Raw genomic sequence first — 20,461 nt, 5'->3', positions numbered from 1 at the left:
AGGTATTGGTAAAGGCAAAGACCACACCAAAAAGGAGAATTATAGACCAATATCCCTGATGCCTGTGTTCCCTCTAGGATTTTGATGGAATCTTGTCTCACATTTAGATCTTTCATCCATTTTGAGTTTATCTTTGTGTAGTGTAAGAGAATGGTCAAGTTTCATTCTTCTGCATGTGGATGTCCAAGTTTCCCAGCACCATTTATTGAACAGACTGTCTTTTTTCCAGTGGATAGTCTTTCCTCCTTTGTCAAATATTGGTTGACCATAAAGTTGAGGGTCCACTTCTGGATTCTCTATTCTGTTCCACTGATCTATGTGTCTGTTTTTGTGCCAGTACCACACTGTCTTGATGACCACAGCTTTGTAGTACAACCTGAAATCTGGCATTGTGATGCCCCCAGATATGGTTTTCTTTTTTAATATTCTCCTGCCTATTTGGGGTCTTTTCTGATCCCACACAAATCTTAAGATGATTTGTTCAAACTCTCTGAAGAAAATCCATTGTATTTTGATAGGGATTGCATTAAATGTGTAAATTGCCCTTGGTAACATTGACCTTTTAACAATATTAATTCTTCCAATCCATGAGCATAGAATATTTTTCCATCTCTTTGTGTCCTCTTCAATTTCTTTCAGAAATGTTCTGTAGTTTTTAAGGTATAGATCCTTTTGGTGCAGTAGTAATTGGGATTGACTCCTTACTTTCTCTTTCTTCAGTCTCATTGTTAGTGTATAGAAATGCCACTGATTTCTGGGGATTGGTATTGTATCCCGCCACACTGCTGAATTGCTGTATGAGTTCTAGCAATCATGGGTGGAGTCTTTGGGTTTTCTATGTACAGTACCATGTCATCTGCAAAGAGGGAGAGTTTGACTTCTTTGCCAATTTGAATGCCTTTTATTTCCTTTTGTTGCCTGATTGCTGAGGGAGGCTAGGACTTCTAATACTATGTTGAATAGCAGTGGTAAGAGTGGACATCTCTGTCATGTTCCTGATCTTAGGGGAAAGGCTCCCAGTGTTTCCCCATTGAGAATGATATTTGCTGTGGGCTTTTTGTAGATGGCTTTTAAGATGCTGAGCAATGTTCCCTTTATCCCTACACTCCCAAGAGTTTTGATCAGGAATGGATGCTGTATTTTGTCAAATGCGTTCTCTGCATCTATTGAGAGGATCCTATGGTTCTTGTTTCTTCTCTTGCTGATATGATCAATCACATTGATTACTTTATGAGTGTTGAACCAGCCTTGCATCCCAGGGATAAATCCCACTTGGTCATGGTGAATAGTCTACTTAAGGTATTGTTGGATCCTATTGGCTAGTATTTTGTTGAGAATTTTTCGTCCATGTTCATCAGGGATATTGGTCTATAATTCTCCTTTTTGGTGGGATCTTTGGTTTTAGAATTAAGGTGATTCTGGCCTCAGAGAACGAGTTTGGAAGTACTCCGTCTGTTTCTATCTTTCCGAACAGCTTTGTAGAATAGGTATGGTTTCTTCTTTAAATGTTTGATAGAATTCCCCAGGGAAGCCATCCGGCCCTGGACTTTTGTGTCTTGGGAGGTTTTTGATGACTGCTTCAATTTCCTCCCTGGTTATCGGCCTGTTGAGGTTTTCCATTTCTTCCTGTTCCAGTTTTGGTAGTTTGTGGTTTTCCAGAAATGTGTCCATTTCTTCTAGATTGCTTAATTTTTTGGCGTATAGCTCCTCACAATAAGTTTTTAAAATCGTTCGTATTTCCATGGTATTGGTGGTGATCTCTCCTTTCTCATTCATAATTTTATTAATTGAGTCTTTTTTCTCTTCTTTTTAATAAAGCTAGCTAATGGTTTATCTATCTTCTTAATTCTTTCAAAGAAACAACTCCTGGTTTTGTTATTCTGTTCCACAGTTCTTCTGGTCTCTATTTCATTGCGTTCTGCTTGAATCTTTATTAATTCTCTTCTTCTGCTGGGTGTAGGATCTATTTGCTGTTTTTTTCTCCAGCTCCTTTAGTTATAAGGTTAGATTTTGTATTTGAGTTCTTTCCAGTTTTTGGATGGATGCTTGTATTGCGATGTATTTCCCCCTCAGGACTGCTTTTGCTGCATCCCAAAGATTTTGAATGGTTGTATCTTCATTCTCATTAGTTTCCATGAATTTTTTAAATTCTTCCCTAATTCCCTGTTGACGCTTTCATCTTTTAGCAGGATGGTCCTTAACCTCCCCATGTTTGAAATCCTTCCAAACTTCTCTTTGTGATTTAGTTCTAGTTTCAAAGCATTATGGTCTGAAAATATGCAGGGGATGATCCCAATCTTCGGTATCGGCTCAGACCTAATTTGTGACCCAGTATGTGGTTTATTCTGGAGAAAGTTCCATGTGCACTTGAGAAGAATGTGTATTCAGTTGCGTTTGGATGTAAAGTTCTGTAAATATCTGTGAAATCCATCTGGTCCAGTGTATCATTTAAAGCTCTTTTTTCTTTGGAGATGTTGTGCTTAGAAGATCTATCGAACGCAGAAAGTGCTGTATTCGAATCTCCAAGTATAAGTGTATTATTATCTAAGTATGTTATCTAAGTATGTACTTCAGTTATTAATTGATTGAGATACTTGGCAGTTAACACATTCGGGGCATAAATATTCATGATTGTTAAGTCATCTTGTTGGATAGATCCTTTAAGTATGATATAGTGTCCCTCTTCATCTCTCACTACAGTCTTTGGGATAAACTTTAATTTATCTGATATAAGGATGGCTACCCCTGCTTTCTTTTGAGGACCGTTTGAGTGGTAAATGGTTCTCCAACCTTTTATTTTCAGGCTGTAGGTGTCCTTATGTCTAAAATGAGTCTCTTATAAACAGCAAATAGATGGGTCTTTCTTTTTTATACAGTCTGAAACACTGTGTCCTTTTTGGGGGTCATTAAGCCTGTTCACCTTCAGAGTTACTATTGAAAGATATGAATTTAGGGCAGCCCTGGTGGCGCGGCAGTTTGGCACCGCCTGCAGCCCGGGGTGTGATCCTGGAGACCCAGGATCCAGTCCCACGTTGGGCTCCCTGCAGGGAGCTAGATTCTCCCTCTGCCTGTGTCTCTGCCTCTCTCTCTCTCTCCCTCTCTGTGTATATGTGTGTTGTGTGTGTCTATGAATAAATAAATAAAATATTTAAAAAATAGAGAAAGATGAATTTATTTTCATCATAATACCTATTCAGTCCCTGTTTTTGTGGATTGTTTCCTCGGACTTCCTCTTTCTTTTACAGGGTCCCCCTTAATATTTCTTGCAGAGCTGGTTTGGTGGTCACATATTCTTTCAGCTTCTGCCTATCTTGGAAGCTCTTTATCTCTCCTTCTATTCTGAATGACAGCCTTGCTGGATAAAGTAGTCTTGGCTACATGTTCTTCTAATATAGGACCCTGAATATATCTTGCCAGCCCTTTCTGGCCTGCCAGGTCTCTGTGGAGAGGTCTGCTGTTAACCTAATACTTCTCCCCATAAAGGTTATGGATTTTTTTATCTCTTGATGCTTTAAGGACCTTCTCTTTATCTCTGGAATTTGCAAGTTTCACTATTAAATGTCAAGGTGTTGAGCAGTTTTTATTGATTTTAAGGGGAGTATCTCTCTATCTCCTGGATATGAATGCCTGTTTCCCTTCCCAAGTTAGGGAAGTTCTCAGCTATGATTTGTTCAAATACAGTTTCTGGACCTCTGTCCCTTTCGGCGCCCTTGGGAACCCCAATTAAACCTAGATTTTTCCTTCTGAGGCTGTCATTTATTTCCCTTAACCCATACTCATGATCTTTTGTTTGTCTCTTTTTTCCTCATTTTCCTTCCTTGCCATCAACTTGTCTTCTATGTCACTCACTCGTTCTTCTACCTTGTTAACCGTCATTAGGACCTCCAGTTTGGATTGCATCTCATTTAATTGATTTTTAATTTTGGCCTGATTAGATTTAAATTCTGCAGTCATGAAGTCTCTTGAATCCTTTATGCTTTTTTCTAGAGCCACTAGTAGCTTTATAATAGTGCTTCTGAATTGGCTTTCTGACACTGAATTGTAATCCAAATTTTGTAACTCTGTGGGAGAGGACTATTTCTGATTCTTTCTTTTGAGGTGAGTGTTTCCTTCTAGTCATTTTGCTCAGTGCAGAGTGGCCAAAAACAAGTTGTACTGGAAAAAGGAGAAAAAGAGAGGAAAAAAAAAGGGGTGGGGGAAACAAAAGAAAAAACAAGGGGGAGTATCCTCTGATTCTATATACTGTAAATCCTTTGACTTCCCCTGGAACTTTCCAGTGCTGCTTGGTCAATAACTTGCTCATCCCCTGTCCTTCCAGCTGGTCTTCTGGGGGAGGGGCCTGCTGTGGTGATTCTCAGGGGTGTGCATCTGGGGGAGCTGCCCAGCCCCCTGCCAGGTGCAAGGCTCAGTGGGAGCTGTTTATCCTGTGAGGCCCCTGATCAGTCCCAGGTACAAGGTGACACCAGAAGGAACAACAGTGGTGGCGGCCAGCTCTCCATCTCTGGATTCAGCTCCCACAGTAACTACCACCGTTCCCAGTCCACAGGGGCCTGGATGCTCCAGGGGCAGGGGGCGCCGATCTGCACAGCTTGGGGCTGCCCAGGCGGCAGGAGGGACCTTGCTGTCCTGTGTCCTCCAGGCCTATGCCTGTCCTGGGGGGAGTGCCGCATCCTGGGCCGTGGCCCCAGCGCCCAGGCTGTGGGGCCTGCACTGCTGGAATCACGCTCCTGGGACTGCAAACACCCCTCAGTGTGAAGGCACAACCTGAGCCACCGGAGCTGCTCCCTGGGCCCCACGGGGTGGGCGCTCCAGGCCTTTAGGGAGCTTGGCCCGCGGTGTGTGGCGTGCTCTCCCTGGGGTGCAGTTCCTGTTAGTGCCCCTGGGAGCCTGAGGGCATCCCTGGCCCTCCTGGGATCCTGCCCGAGCTCCCTAGGAGCGCCTTTCCCTCTGGGAAGATTGGTAAAGCCCTGCTTCTCAGGGACTGGGCTTTCCTGTCCTGGAGGCTCTCCATACCGGCCTTAGCCCGGGTCCTTGCGGGGCCCCTCCCCCTTGGATGCTTTTTTATTTCCTTTTTTTCCCCTCTTCCTACCTTGATAGAAGCGCAAACTCTTCTCACTGTAGCATTCCAGCTGTTCTCTCTTTAAATCTCAGAGCAAATTCATATGTTTTCAGGCTGATTTGAAAGTTATCTAGGTAAGTTGGTGGGGACAGGTGACTTGGGAACCCTACTCTTCTGCCATCTTACCCCGCCTCCCGCCACAGCAACTTCTTGCAAGATACATCCATGAAGGCAAAAGAAACAAAAGCAAAAATGAATTATTGGGACTTCATCAAGAAAAAAGCTTCTGCACAGCCAAAGAAACAGTCAACAAAACTAAAAGACAACCTACAGAATGGGAGAAGATATTTGCAAATGACCTATCAGATAAGGGGCTAGTATCCAAAATCTATAAAAAATTTATTAAACTCAACAGCAAAGGAACAAACAACCCAATCATGAAATGGACAAAAGACATGAACAGAAACTTCACAGAGGAAGACATAGACATAGCCAACAGGCACATGAGAAAATGTTCCGCATCACTGGCCATCAGGGAAATACAAATCAAAACCACAATGAGATACCACCTCACACCAGTGAGAATGGGGAAAATTAACAAGGCAGGAAACCACAAATGTTGGAGAGGATGTGGAGAAAGGGGAACCGTCCTGCGCTGTTGGTGGGAATGTGAACTGGTACAGCCACTCTGGAAAACTGTGTGGAGGTTCCTCAAAGAGTTAAAAATAGATCTGCCCTATGACCCAGCAATTGCACTGCTGGGGATTTACCCCAAAGATACAGATGCAGTGAAACAGCAGGACATCTGCACCCCGATGTTTATAGCAGCCATGTCCACAATAGCCAAACTGTGGAAGAAGCCTCAGTGTCCATTGAAAGATGAATGGATAAAGAAGATGTGGTCTATGTATACAATGGAGTATTACTCAGCCATTAGAAACGACAAATCCCCACCATTTGCTTCAACGTGGATGGAACTGGAGGGTATTATGCTGAATGTTTGAAGGACAAACATTATATGGTCTCATTCATTTGGGGAATATAAAAATTATGAAGGGGAATAAAGGGAAAGGAGAGAAAATGAGTGAAAATATCAGTGAGGGTGACAAAACATGAGAGACACCTAACTTTGGGAAATGAACTTTTGGGAAATGAACTTTGGGTAGTGGAAAGGGTGGCGGGTGGGGGGTTGGGGTGACTGGGTGATGGGCACTAAGGGGGGCACGTGGTGAGATGAGCACTGGGTGTTATGCTAGATGTTGGCAAATTGAAGTCCAATAAAAAAAATTTTAAAAAGAGAGGTATTGGTAAGAAGAGGGAATGATTCTTATCTAACTATTGCTTTTTTTTTTTTTACAGTTTTTACTTTCTAAATATTGTGTTAATGTTTTATATACTCAGAAATTTATATTATACAAACAATGGTGTTGGAATGAAAAATGGGATACAAACAGAAACAAATGTACCTACTTATATTTCAAATGAATAACTAAACTGAAAGTAAAAAAGAAAAGTACTAACCCAAATAATTTTTTAACCTAGTACTTTGACTACACAGCCTCAGACTAAATGTAGAATTACAAATAATTACCATATTTAATATGTTTTTTGCTTACAGTGGTATGGATGAACATTTCCCTACCTATTTTTGGAGTAGTGCAAAACTGAACAAATGCTTAATTATACTGATAATGGTGGGGGGCCACATTTCTCATGGTTGGACAGGGAGGTGGTATATATATGGATAGGGAAAAGGTAGAAGGAACTCTTGATATTAGATAGGAATTAGATGCAACAGTGTGACATCACAGATGTTAAAATATGGGTATTAGCTAGGTGTCTCAACCTTGACATTACTGACATTTGAACCTGGATACCTCTGTTTCAGGGAATGTTCTGTACTTTGTATGATATTCAGTAGCAGTCCTCCACCAGATACTATAATCAAAAACAAAAAAATATCTCCAGGCATTGCCAATATCCCCTAGGTGGCAAAACTGTCTCCCAAAACAAGCCCACAGATATAATAAAGACATGCAAACACATATATACATAAATAAATATCTGCATATATATTTTCATGTACATACAGGTATATATATAGTGTATATACATATATACACAAACATATATATATAACAGAGATATAATTTTTATGATAAATTACTATAATCCAGAAAAATATTTAAGAAACACTACAATCATCTTTCACTCACTGTCCCATCCACTCCTTTGGCAACCCCATATCGCATGCCTTTTCTTCCTGGGAATCTAATCATCAAAGTCAGTTTTACAAAGGAAAGACTCACGCTTCATTTCCATCCTGCATATAAAATCAATCCCCAATGCTACTGCAACATTTGAACAGAGACAGAAAGCCAGCTTCTCGGTGAGGGTCATATATTCATACGCGGTGCTCACGAATACATATAGAAAAAAGGTGACAAAATAGAAGAAACCTCCAAAAGAAACAGCCAAAGTAGCTGAAAAGAAGGAAAATATAGAGTCAGTTCACATAAACTACAAAAACTTGATGCAGAAATATCCTCATCTTATTACAAAAAAGCTCTAAAATTTAGGTCTAAATGTAGACCCTACAAAAGAAGACAAAATGGCTTTGTTACCACCAACCACTGTATCACAAACATCTAGAACTGCTGAATACAGACAGGTTCTCAATAAATATTTTGCTTAAATGAATGAGTGAATTAATGAATGGCACAAGGAATAAACTTTTCTGGAATTTATCCTCCTTCTTACACTAATGATTGTGGATATTTACTCATCGAAAAAAGGACTTATCTTTATGTTTATAAAAACTTCCTTTCATTTTTATTCATGACTACTCAGCCTAACAATCTCTAGATGTACACCACCACTAATTATGTCATACAAATACACCTACACTATTACCATTTATTTTGGAATTTTGGAAGATGAAGCCTGAAAAAGTTGACAGAGGTTATAGACATATTTCCAGTCTTATTTATGACACTTTGAATACTTAATTATAATACTTTATGAAACAGTACATTAAAAAGATGGAGAAAAAAGTCAGTGTAATAGAGAAGCATCTGGATTAGAATGCTATGTATCATGGGAATTGCATTATTTCAGATCAACTCTTTTAATGATGATGGAAAAATCTAGACAAATTATTTTTTTAAGTTTGTTTGCTTGTTTATTTATTTATTTGTATATTAAAGTATTACTTTTTAAGTATGATAAGGACAGAGAGCTACCAGGCAAGGACAATTTGTAGGGCCAAAATCAAGGTAAGAAGAGAACTCAAGGGCATAAGAAATTAATACATGCTAGTAAAGAAAAGAAGCTCAAACTTTTACTTAGGGCCCTGAAAAGCTACATCTAAAGTACAAGTGTACCAGAAATAGAACATTTTCAATCACCTAAAATCCTTATTAGATTATTATCAAACCCCTAACCTAGGGGCGCTAGAGCCCCATACCTAAATGACTGATGGATTTAAAATTAAATCCTCTCTGCAGGAAAAAAAAGTCATCCAAAAACTCATATTATTTCTAAAATTTTTATATGCAATATTTTACATTAAGTAAAAAAAAATTAGTAGGAATACCAGGTTGGATTGTGTCTACCATCTGAATATTCTTATGTTAAAGCCCTAACCTCCAGTACCTCAGAATGTGGCTACATTTAGAGAGAGGGCCTTTAAAAGGATGATTAAGTTAACATGTCAGTTCACCCTCTGGGACAGTGCTGTGTGTTAAAAACATTCCCCAAGACTTCATTCTTTTTTGTGGCTATTATTCCTGTGTGTGTGTGTGTGTGTGTATGTGTGTGTGTACATCACACTTTCTTTACCCATTCATCAGTCGATGGATACTTGGGCTGTTACCATAATTTGGTTATTGTTGGATAATGTTGATATAAACATCAGGGTGCAAACATACTTTTGAATTAATATTTTTGTATTCTTTGGGTAAATACCTAGTAGTGCAATTACTGATTCATAGTTCTGTTTTTAACTTTGTGAGGAACTTCCAGGCTAGAGAGTATTATGCTAAGCGAAATATGTCAGAGAAAGTCAAATACTGTATGATTTCACTCATATGTGGACTTAAGAAACAAAACATATGAGGGCCACCTGGATGGCATAGTTGGTTGAGCATCCAACTCTTGATCTTAGGGTCCTGAGTTCAGGCCCCGCCCAGCATGGAGTCTACTTAACAAACAAATCAACAAGCAAAACAAATGAGATGAGGGGAAAAAAGAGAGAGAGGCAAACCAAAAAACAGACTCTGAACTATACAGAACAAACTGATAGCTACCAGAGGGGAGGTTGGAGGGGTGTGGAGATGGGTGAAATAGGTAATGGGAATTAAGTAGTGCACTCACTGTGATGAGCACTGGGTGTTGTGTGGAATTGCTGAATCACCGTATCATACACCGGAAACTAACAGAGCACAGTATGTTAACTATACTGGAATATTAAATTAAATTATATTAAATTAAAGGGGGGCAAAAGGACAGGATGCGGTGAAATAGGAACCCTTATTCATTGCTAGTGGGGATAAATATAAAGTTGTATAGTCACACTGGAAAAAATTTGGGAAAGTTCTTTAAAAGTTAAATATAAATTTATCTCACAATCCAACCATTCCATTTCCAGGAGAACTAAAAACATATGTCCACACAAAGACCTGTATGTAAATAGTCATAACAGTGTTATTCATAATGGCCAAAAATACTGCAAACAATTTAAATGTCCTTCAACCCTTAGATGGATAAAAAAATGCATATCCATATAAGGAAATATTATTCAGCAATTAGCAGAAAGGAAAGACTGATACATGCTAGAGTAAGTAAAAGGAACTAGACTAGATATTTTAGAAGACTCCATATTTTACTCATACATACCAAATGTCCGGATAGGTCAAACTGATATATAGAGAAAGCAGGAGTTGTTGCCTTATACTAGAGAGACAAGAATGAGAATTGACCGAAAATTAGCTCAAGGGAAATTTTGAGAGTGATAGAGAGTTTCTAAAATGAGATTTGGTAATGGTTGCGTAACTTGAAAAATCTACTAGTGGGTGAGTTTTATAATATATATATTATACTTTTATAAAGCTGTAAAAATATGTAAAAAGATATAAACAGGCATTTTATAGAGAAAAACATACAGTTCTTATTAACCTAAAAATATGATCAGCATCAGGCAACACTCTTTTTGAACTTGGCCACAGTAACTTCTTTGCAAGATACATCCATGAAGGCAAAAGAAACAAAAGCAAAAATGAACTATTGGGACTTCATCAAGATAAGAAGCTTTTGCACAGCAAAAGAAACAGTCAACAAAACTAAAAGACAACCTACAGAATGGGAGAAGATATTTGCAAATGACCTATTAGATAAAGGGCTAGTATCCAAGATCTATAAAGAACTTATTAAACTCAACAGCAAAGCAACACACAATCCAATCATGAAATGAGCAAAAGACATGAACAGAAATCTCACAGGGAAGACAGACATGGCCAAAAAGCACATAAGAAAATGCTCTGCATTACTGGCCATCAGGGAAATACAAATCAAAACCACAATGAGATACCGCCTCACACCAGTGAGAATGGGGAAAATTAACAAGGCAGGAAACCACAAATGTTGGAGAGGATGCGGAGAAAGGGGAACCGTCCTGCACTGTTGGTGGGAATGTGAACTGGTACAGCCACTCTGGAAAATTGTGTGGAGGTTCCTCAAAGAGTTAAAAATAGACCTGCCCGACCCAGCAATTGCACTGCTGGGGATTTACCCCAAAGATACAGATGCAGCGAAACGCCGGGACACCTGCACCTCAATGTTTATAGCAGCAATGTCCACAATAGCCAAACTGTGGAAGGAGCCTCGGTGTCCATCAAAAGACAATGGATAAAGAAGATGTGGTATATGTATACAATGGAATATTACTCAGCCATTAGAAATGACAAATACCCCTCATCTGCTTCGACGTGGATGGAACTGGAGGGTATTGTGCTGAGTGAAATTAGTCAATCAGAGAAGGACAAACATTATATGGTCTCATTCATTTGGGGAATATAAAAAATAGTGAAAGGGAATAAAGGGGAAAGGAGAAAAAATGTTGGGAAATACCAGAAAGGGAGACAGAACATGAGAGACTCCTAACTCTGGGTGGTGGAAGGGGAGGTGGGCGGGGGTGGGGGGACTGGGTGATGGGCACTGAGGGGGGCACTTGATGGGATGAGCGTGTTATTCTATACGTTGGCAAACTGAACATCAATAAAAAAATAAATTTATAAAAAAATATGATCAGAATCAATAATTACCAGGAAATTACAAATTAAAAGTACTATGAGATGCCTTTCACACCTCAAATATGATACAAATTTTACAAGTCTGAAACAGTAGCGATACATACTTACTGCTAGGAGGGATTTGAAATTAAACAACCACTTTGGAAACAGTTTGACATAACCTAGTTAAGTAACCTGCTCACATACCCTACCTGAGTAAGATATTCCACTCCTAATTATACACCCCAGAAATATCCTTGTATATCTCTACCAACTGACATATACAAGAATGTTCACATCAATATTATTCATAACAATAACTAGAAACAACCCACATACCTATCAAACATAAAACTGATAACTGTACAAGAGAATTCCATACAAAAAAAGAGAATACCATACAACAGTAAAAATGAAATTACAACTATATAAAGCCTAAATCATAACACCATGCTGTATCCAAATTATACAGTATAATTTCATTAATAAAACTAAGCAATACATTAGCTAATAATAGATATATATAAGTGGCAAAAAAAAAAAGCAAATCTGTAAAGAAAAGTAAATCAGAATAGTGGTTATAATCAGAAAGGAGCACCTAAAGCATTCCTTAGATACTAGCAATTTCTGTTTTCCAATGTGGTATGTTGAGTACTTGGATGAGCACCGGGGTATTCATTTTATTATTATGAACACTGTAAAAACACTCTTGCATTTGTTATCTATTTCATACCATGAAAAAATTTAAAGGACTTATAATTTTAAAAAACAGATATGGAAAAGCACCTGTAGAAAAAAAATAGAATGGTACCACTTCCATAACTTCCAAAATATAAAATTTTATATAACTCACCAATCTCCTATTAAAACGTGTAATTTATTCCTGCTGATTGTATTCACTGATGCCATTCTCACATAAACCACAATCTTAATACATTGGTGAATTTAAGCAAAATAAGAATTTACTGTTCCTTCTGTGTGGTACCTTTGTTTCTCATTCACTTACACAGCAAGAGGAGCTCTTTGAAGTTTTACCTTTATTCAAAGTGTCCTGTTAAATAATCCACCTTTGGCATGTTCTCCAGGCTTACCTGAGGTCTCTGAATTGCTATCAGAAGAAAATACCGAAATCTCTGGTGCTCAAAAGAAAATCCCAACAAAAAAGCTAGCTTTGGCTTTTAATCACCTCCCACCTAACTTTTGGACTTTGTGCCACCTCAGCAATGTTTATAAACAGAAATAATTTTTAAAAATATTTCATCAGCATCATAGTTGTTTTGGCCAAAGAGTCTCTCCTTGGCATTTGTATACTTTACCCCTCAGCATGTTACCTTCAGCTTGACTTTGACATAATGATTCTCCACTCATAGTTTTACTATACTTCATGATAGGTAGTAGGTATGACTCTCTACTTTGTAAGAACCAACCAACTGGTAGCAGTGTTATTGCTGAAAACAATAAAAATACCAACGAAATGTAAAGTTTACCATAAAGCAAATTTTTTATAGTACCTGGTGTCTTAAATGATCAAGAGAAGGTAATACTCTAATTATTCAGCAAGTATGAAAGATATAAACGTCAAAGTGATGAAAATTTGTTGTCTGAAAAAATATATATACTTCTTTTTTTAATGAATGGTAAGTAACAGAAAATGACCACTGGAGAAGTACAAATTCCCTTAGTCCAGTCTGAATTTATCCAGTCATACATCCCTCTCATATGTGAGAATGCAAAGGTTAGGAAGTTGATTTGCACACGCTTTTTGCATATTCAACATGGTCCCAGGCATGTGATGAGTGATCCAAACACTTTCAAGAGCAAGTGAGTGAATGAATATTTCCACATGACGCTACTTTAGTTGACACCTTCTTGTCACATGTGATCTTATGTAGGTTTTTATCCTCTTTTTACAGGCACCCTATGCTATACTGATTTTCCCTGATCTTTGCTCTTCCCCTCAAATCATTTTACATGCATATGATATCTGTCTTTTTTATTAGAGTGTAATAAGTAGAGGCTGAATATGAGGTGGTAGTTGAAGTTTAGAAAGAGCTCCTAAATGAAATCCTCTTTAAAGTCAACTGAAATGCTGAGAATCTGTCATGGGAGGAGTCTTAGACTCACCTGTATTGAATAATGTGGAAATCAGAAAGCCAAAGGATATAGAGGAAACGACAAAGCACAGGAAAAACACGAAGACGAGAGATGGGTCACTGTACTGGAAGACTACTTCAGGTACAATCTAACAAAACAACCAGGATGCCAGTTTAGTCATAATATAAGAGGTGTCACAGATAAACAAGGGAGGCAAAAGAAAATACCCTTAACACTTGAGTGGCCCTAGTGAAATGGGTCACTGTTCAGAGATATGCAAAGTTAAATAACCTTTTTCTCATGGAAGGGCTGCCCATCTAGATCTATGGTTTTATGTACTAATAAACTGAGCAGCTTCTGAATTTCAAGGGGATTGAATAAAAAACATATATATTTCTTTGCAACCTAAAACCCACTCAGCCCACACCCACAGTTATCTTATTCCCCTTGAAGTTTAGCTGCAGCATGCTGCATTCAAATACATACTTGCCTTGATAAATAAAATCATGCACAGTAAACAGGTGATAATTACAAACATCAAAAAGAATGAGACAAAATAGGAAGCCCAGAGCATAGCATTACTGAGTCCTATCATGAGCTGGTACTCCTGTAGGAAGTTAACACAAACCAAATGTCATGAAAAATAGTTCATAGTTTTCAAAATGCATCCATAAATATATTCTGACTTATTTCCCACAAAAACTTATATAGGTTAAATATTATCACCCTGATTTTACATAGAAATCAAGTCTCAGAGTAGTCAAGGAATCTAAAACCAACCACCTAATAAGTGGCAGTGCTATTGATTCCACTTGGAATTTTAAGTCCAGATCTTCTTCCTGATAACTTACCATTTGCAGTTCTAACACTAGAAATACTTAATTAAAAATTTAAAACACAAAAAAACAAGACCATCTTTCTTTTTATTATGTTATACCTCCAGGAACTATTAAAGGAAAGTAAATATGCTTTAATTCAATTATAGATTAAAGTAGGGTCAGGCAAATTACAGCCAATGGGCTAAATCCAGGCTGCCTTATACTTTTATAAATAAAGCTTTATTGGCATACACCCATGCTCATTTACTTCTGTACTGTCTATGGCTATGTTCATTCTCCAACAGAATTGATAGCTGTAATATAGCCTGCAAAACCTAAAAAATATGTATTATCTAGTTTTGTTTACAGATAAAGTTTGCCAATCCCTAACCTACAAAAACCCTTTTAATTTTACAGATCATAAAGCCAGACTCAAAGACAGTGAGTTGCTTCTCCAAAGCTGTACAGAAGGAGCTCCCTGTTCTGTGCTCTTCCCACTCCATCATGCTGCCTCTGCACATTTCTGAAGCTACTTTTCTCTGGTACAGTGAATGAGAAACAGATTCCCCAGGTTTGAATCCTCACTCTGCCACTTACCAGCAATATAACCTTGAGCAAACCCCTTGACCTCTCTGTGCCTCAATGTCCTCATCTATGAACACTAAAATCCAAACAACATAATGGGCAAGTTTGCAGAATTTTAGCAGTGAGATTCATGAACTATAATTCAGCATAGTATCCAAAATATATAAAGAATTTATAAATTCAATGCCCAAAAAACAAATAATCCAATCAAAAAATAGGCAGAAGACATGAAACCAGACATTTCTCCAAAGAAGACGCACAAATGGCCAACAGACACATGAAAAGATACTCAACATCCCTCATCATCAGGGAAATTCAAATCAAAACTACAGTGAGATATCACCTCACACCTGTCAGATTGGCTAAAATAAAAAACACAAGAAACAACAGGTGTCGGTAAAGAAGTGGAGAAAAAAAACAAACCCTCATGCACTGTTCATAGGAATGCAAACTGGTGCAGCCACTGTGGAAAACAGTATAGAGGTTCCACAAAAAAAGTTAAAAATAGAACTACCCTATGATCCAGCATTTACCCAAATATAAAAATACTAATTCAAAGGAATACATGCACTTGATTTTTATAACAGTATTCTATAATAGCCAAATTACGGAAACAGCCCAAATGTCCACTGACTGATGAATGGATAAAGAAAATGTGGTATGTGTGTGTGTATATGTGTGTGTGTGTATAGGAAAATTACTCAGCCATCAAAAAGAATGAAATCTTGCCATTTGCAATGACATAGATAGAGCTAGAGAGTAAAATGCTAAGTGAACTTGACAGGATGAGCACTGGGTGTTATTCTGTATGTTGGCAAATTGAACACCAATAAAAAATAAATTTATTAAAAATAATAATAAAAAATTAAAAATTAAAATCTTAATAATGTGGCCAAAAAAAATGCTAAGTGAAGTAAGTCGGTCAGAGAAAGACAAATACCATATGATTTCACTCACATGGAATTCAAGAAACAAAACAAAGAAGAAAAGAGGAAAAATAAAAATAAGGATAGAGAGAGAAATCAAGAAATAAACTTTTAGGGCAACCTGGGTGGCTCGGCGATTTAGCGCTGCCTTCAGCCCAGGGTGTGATCCTGAAGACCAGGGATCAAGTCCCGCATCGGGCTCCCTGCATGGAGCCTGCTTCTCCCTCTGCCTGTGTCTCTGCCTCTCTCTCTACCTGTGTCTTTCATGAATAAATAAATAAAATATTTTTAAAAAGAAATAAACTCTTAATTGTAGAGAACAACCCTGATGGTTACTAGAGAAGAGGGAGGTGAAGGAATGGGTGAAACAGGTGGTGAGGATTAAGGAGTGCACTTGTCATGATGAGTACAGGGTGACATATGGAACTGTTGAATTATTATATTGTATACCTAATACAATATAGGCAAAATATAATATACGTATAATATAATACTGTATGCTAACTGGAGTTTAAATGACAACTTTTAAAAAGTTACAAGACCGTTTTAATTTAAAAGGGTAATTTAAAAAAGGATTTAGTTTTAAAGGATCATTTTAATTTAAAAGGATAAAAAAAAATGGTGCAGCTACTCTGAAAACTGTGTGGAGGTTCCTCAAAGAGTTAAAAATAGACCTGTCCTACGACCCAGCAATTGCACTGTTGGGGATTTACCCCAAAGATACAGATGCAATGAAATGCTGGGACACCAGCACCCCGATGTTTATAGCAGCAATGTCCACAATAGCCAAACTGTGGAAGGAACCTCGGTGTCCATCGAAAGATGAATGGATAAAGAAGATGTGGTTTATGTATACAATGGAATATTACTCAGCCATTAGAAACGACAAATCCCCACCATTTGCTTCAATGTGGATGGACCTGGAGGGTATTGTGCTGAGTGAAATAAGTCAACTGGAGAAGGACAAACATTATATGGTTTCATTCATTTGGGGAATATAAAAAATAGTGAAAGGGAATAAAGGGGAAAGGAGAAGAATGAGTAGGAAATATCAGAAAGGGAGACAGAACATGAAAGACTCCTAACTCTGGGAAACGAACTAGGGGTGGTGGAAGGGGAGGTGGGCGGGGGGTGGGGGTGACTGGGTGACAGGCACCAAGGGGGGCACTTGATGGGATGAGCACTGGGTGTTAGTCTATACGTTGGCAAATTGAACACCAATAAAAAATAAATTTATAAAAAATAAAAAATAAAGCTTTTACCGTGGGGGGGTGGGGAAAGTAGTGGTGCTAGTTTCCAGAAACTATTCAAACAGATGTTTTCTACTATATTATGAAAGTAATATATTTTAATTTTTTTATTTCAATATTAAACTCTGTGACTTTAGTGTCCTCTGTCTACTACATAGGAAGTGCTTAAAATTGTGTCCTGAATAAACAAATAAATGTGAGGGTATCTGGTTATTTGAGTCTTCCTAATACTCTTACAAATGGATTCAGGTATATTTTATTATGCAAAGGAACCAAATAAGGAAATAAAATGTTAATTAAAAGACTACAGAACCATGAAATAACAGATTTATTAAGGATCACCGAAAAACTCAGTCTATTAAAGCAAATTTCAATGAAAAATCGAAAAGAGAGTTTAGAGGACACCTGGGTAGCTCAGCGGTTGAGTGCCTTTGGCTCCGGTTGTAATCCCGAAGTCCCGGGATCAAGTCCCACATCAGGCTTCCTGCATGGAGCCTACTTCTCCCTCTGCCTATGTCTCTGCCTCTCTATGTCTCTCAAGAATAAATAAATAAAATTTTTTTTAAAAAAAGAGAAAGTTTACAAAAACCTAAGTAACCTATGACACCAAAACTTGTAGGTATAGATATGCGGTGTCCACATGCAAACACTCATACAGAGAAAGAAAAAGATACATCAAATTGTTGAAATATCTCTAAGTGGCTCAGGCCTGTTTTCTTCGTCTGTTTCATTTTTTTTAACGTGCATTATTTATGTAACAGGCATTGGTATTTTAAAAGAAATCATTTGGAATTGTGTGTCTCTATCTTAAATGAGTGCTGAATGAAGCTAAGACAGCAACCCAGCCAAGATGCAAGGTAACTGTCTTAAATAAAAGGAAATAGTGTCTACAGTTCTTTCATACAAAATTTCTAATTTAAAACAAAATTTTAGAGAAATGGAAGGCTTTCCCATCTGGCCTAGATGGGGGCAAATAGGACCAGATTTACCCTCTAACTAGAAACAACTTAAAAAAAAGACATCTATACAATGAACATCACTCAGCCATAAAAAAGAAGGAATCCTACCATCTGCAACACAAATGGAGCTTCAAGGCATTATACTTAGTGAAAGAAGTCAGATATATGTGAAAAAAGATATATATGGTGGAATATTATTCAGCCATAAAAAGGAAAAAATTTTGTGATTTGCACAACAAGAACAGACCTTGAGGATGCTATGCTTAGTGAAATAAGTCATACAAACACTTTATGATATCACTAAATGCAAAATCTAAAAACAGAAATAACAACAAAAACCCAAATCATAGATACACACAACCAATTGGCAGTTGCCAGAAGCAGGGGGTAGGGGAAGGTGCTTAAAAGGCACAAATTTCTAGTTATAAGAGAAGCAAATCCTGGGGACGTAATGTAAAGCATGATGGTGAGAGTTAACAATACAGTATACGTATTTGAAAGTTGCAAAGAGAGTAGACCTTAAAAGTGCACATACACAAACAAATCCTAACTATGTATAGTTACAGATGTTAACTAAACTCATTATAATCATTTTGCAATGTATACATATATCAAATCATTATATTGTACACCTAAAACTCATATACTTTATATGTCATTTAGATGTTAACTAAAAAAATTAAAAATAATTTTTAAAGTAAAGAAACACAAGTAGAAAACTGATTCTCAAGACATGGAAGACCAGTCAATAAAGGCCAGTAATCGCTTAGAGAAGAATGAAACAAATGAGATTAGCCCTGTGATCAATGAATCACTTAGCTAGTTGCTAACCAGCTGCCCAGCTAACTAGAGTGAGAGTCCAGCAATGTTCCTGAGAGCAGAAGCTTGGAATCCACAGAGGACAAGGTGGCTGGAGTTTGCAGGGTCAAATAACAGCAGAGATAATTACAGAGGGAGAGTTTCAGGGATCTTTGAAAAGTACTCCTACTTGAGTCTTCATATTAGTATTCATCAGCATATATGCATAAAGAATGGGGTCGAGGCCATAAAAAGAACCATTTATAAGGATTAGAAGAACAAATACCTACAGATCACAAATGGCTAGAAATAGTTCCTGTTTCCATGAGCCAGAGTTTAAAACCACATAATTTAAAACCACATAATTATGGGGTTATAGGTAGAATACTTTCAAGGATTTTGCATTAACAGTGGGCCAAATTTAGCCCTAGACCTGAGTCTAGGTTGGATTTTCCAACCTCAGCACTACTGAGAACATACTCAGTGCAAAGCATTGTCCTAAGTGTGTTATATACATCAGGATACATCAGGATTTCTCAGTATTATTTACATTTCAGACTAATTTTTAATTGTGGGGGGAAGGAGGCTATCTTATGCATTAGAGGATATTTAACAGCAACCCTAAATGACCTATGAGGTGCCAGTTGCAACTATCCTAGGTAAACAAATATCCCCAGAAATTACCAAATGTCCTCTGGGAGGAAAACTGCTCCCTGTTGAGAAGTACTTAGAATAAATGCCACTCTAATCCACTTAACAAAAATTAAAAGCAAGACCCCAAAGGACAATACTGTTTCCAGATTATTTAACTCAGTTTCAAAATAAAACTGAAGAATATAGTAACACAGAAATACCCAACGCTGAACAAAGTCCACAATGCCTGATATTCAATAAAAATTTACTAGATGTAATGGACAATCTCTAAGTTGACCCCTAGCATCTTTGCCCTCTATTATTCACACTCCTGTGTGGTTCCCTCACATTGAGTGTGGGTGGGTCACCAAACTTGTTTTAATCAATAGAATATAGCAAGGGTGGTTAAATGTCATTTCTATGATTATGTAACATAGGATTATGGCACTTTGCTCACTCTGAGACTCTTTCTCTTGCTCAATTTTATGATGCCTTAGGCCATTTATGGGTATATGGCAAGTTGCTGAGCCTCCATCCAACAGTCAGAAAGAAACTAAAATACTCAGTCCCACAACTATAACAAACAATTCTGCCAACAACTACATGAGCTTAGAAGAGATTCTTTCCCTATATGAGACTCAGATGAGACCACTACTCTGGATGACATCTTGGATTGCAGCCTTGCAGAAAACATAGCAAAGCCATGCCTGAATCCAACACACAAAAAGTATGAACTAATAAATGTGCGTTATTGTAAGCTACCATATTGTGGTAATATTGCTACATAGTAGTAAATAAATAATATATAAGGTATGCTAAGAAGGAGATATATGACCCATACTGAAAAGAAAATTCAATCATCAAAACTAACACACAAATGTGCAAGTATAGAATTAGTGGACAAGGACATTAAAGCTTACTATAATTGCATTCCATCTGCTCAGTAAGCTATAGGAAAATGTTACATGCTCAGTAGACACAAAGAAAATATTAAAGTATCTGAGACTAAAAATACACTAGATTGGATTAGCATCAGATTAGATATTGCAGGA

General features: G+C 37.6%; 1 protein-coding gene across 15 annotated transcripts in view; it reads right to left on the bottom strand.

Moving 5' to 3' along the window:
• Nucleotides 1-20,461, bottom strand: part of LOC144319120 (phospholipid-transporting ATPase ABCA3-like) — a 198,089-nt gene that overhangs the window by 131,313 nt on the left and 46,315 nt on the right. For 10 of the 15 annotated variants that reach the window (XR_013385024.1, XM_077906926.1, XM_077906919.1 and 7 more), the window contains 3 exons: nucleotides 13,471-13,588; nucleotides 12,678-12,794; nucleotides 7,369-7,542 (listed from right to left, as the gene is read on the bottom strand). The exons of 2 other annotated variants lie outside the window; for them this stretch is intronic. Coding sequence is in view for 12 of the 13 variants with exons in the window: in XM_077906926.1 (XP_077763052.1) it covers nucleotides 7,369-7,542; nucleotides 12,678-12,794; nucleotides 13,471-13,588 (409 nt within the window). In the remaining variant the exon portion in view is untranslated. The remainder of the gene's footprint in view (nucleotides 1-7,368; nucleotides 7,543-12,677; nucleotides 12,795-13,470; nucleotides 13,589-20,461) is intronic. 3 more of the 15 variants (XM_077906924.1, XM_077906927.1, XM_077906930.1) reach the window with 3 other exon arrangements.

The sequence above is a fragment of the Canis aureus genome, chromosome 8 (genome assembly GCF_053574225.1).
Source record: "Canis aureus isolate CA01 chromosome 8, VMU_Caureus_v.1.0, whole genome shotgun sequence".
Taxonomy (NCBI): domain Eukaryota; kingdom Metazoa; phylum Chordata; class Mammalia; order Carnivora; family Canidae; genus Canis; species Canis aureus.
Note: the sequence above shows the minus strand (reverse complement) of the source record. Positions and strands in the feature narration are given on the sequence as shown.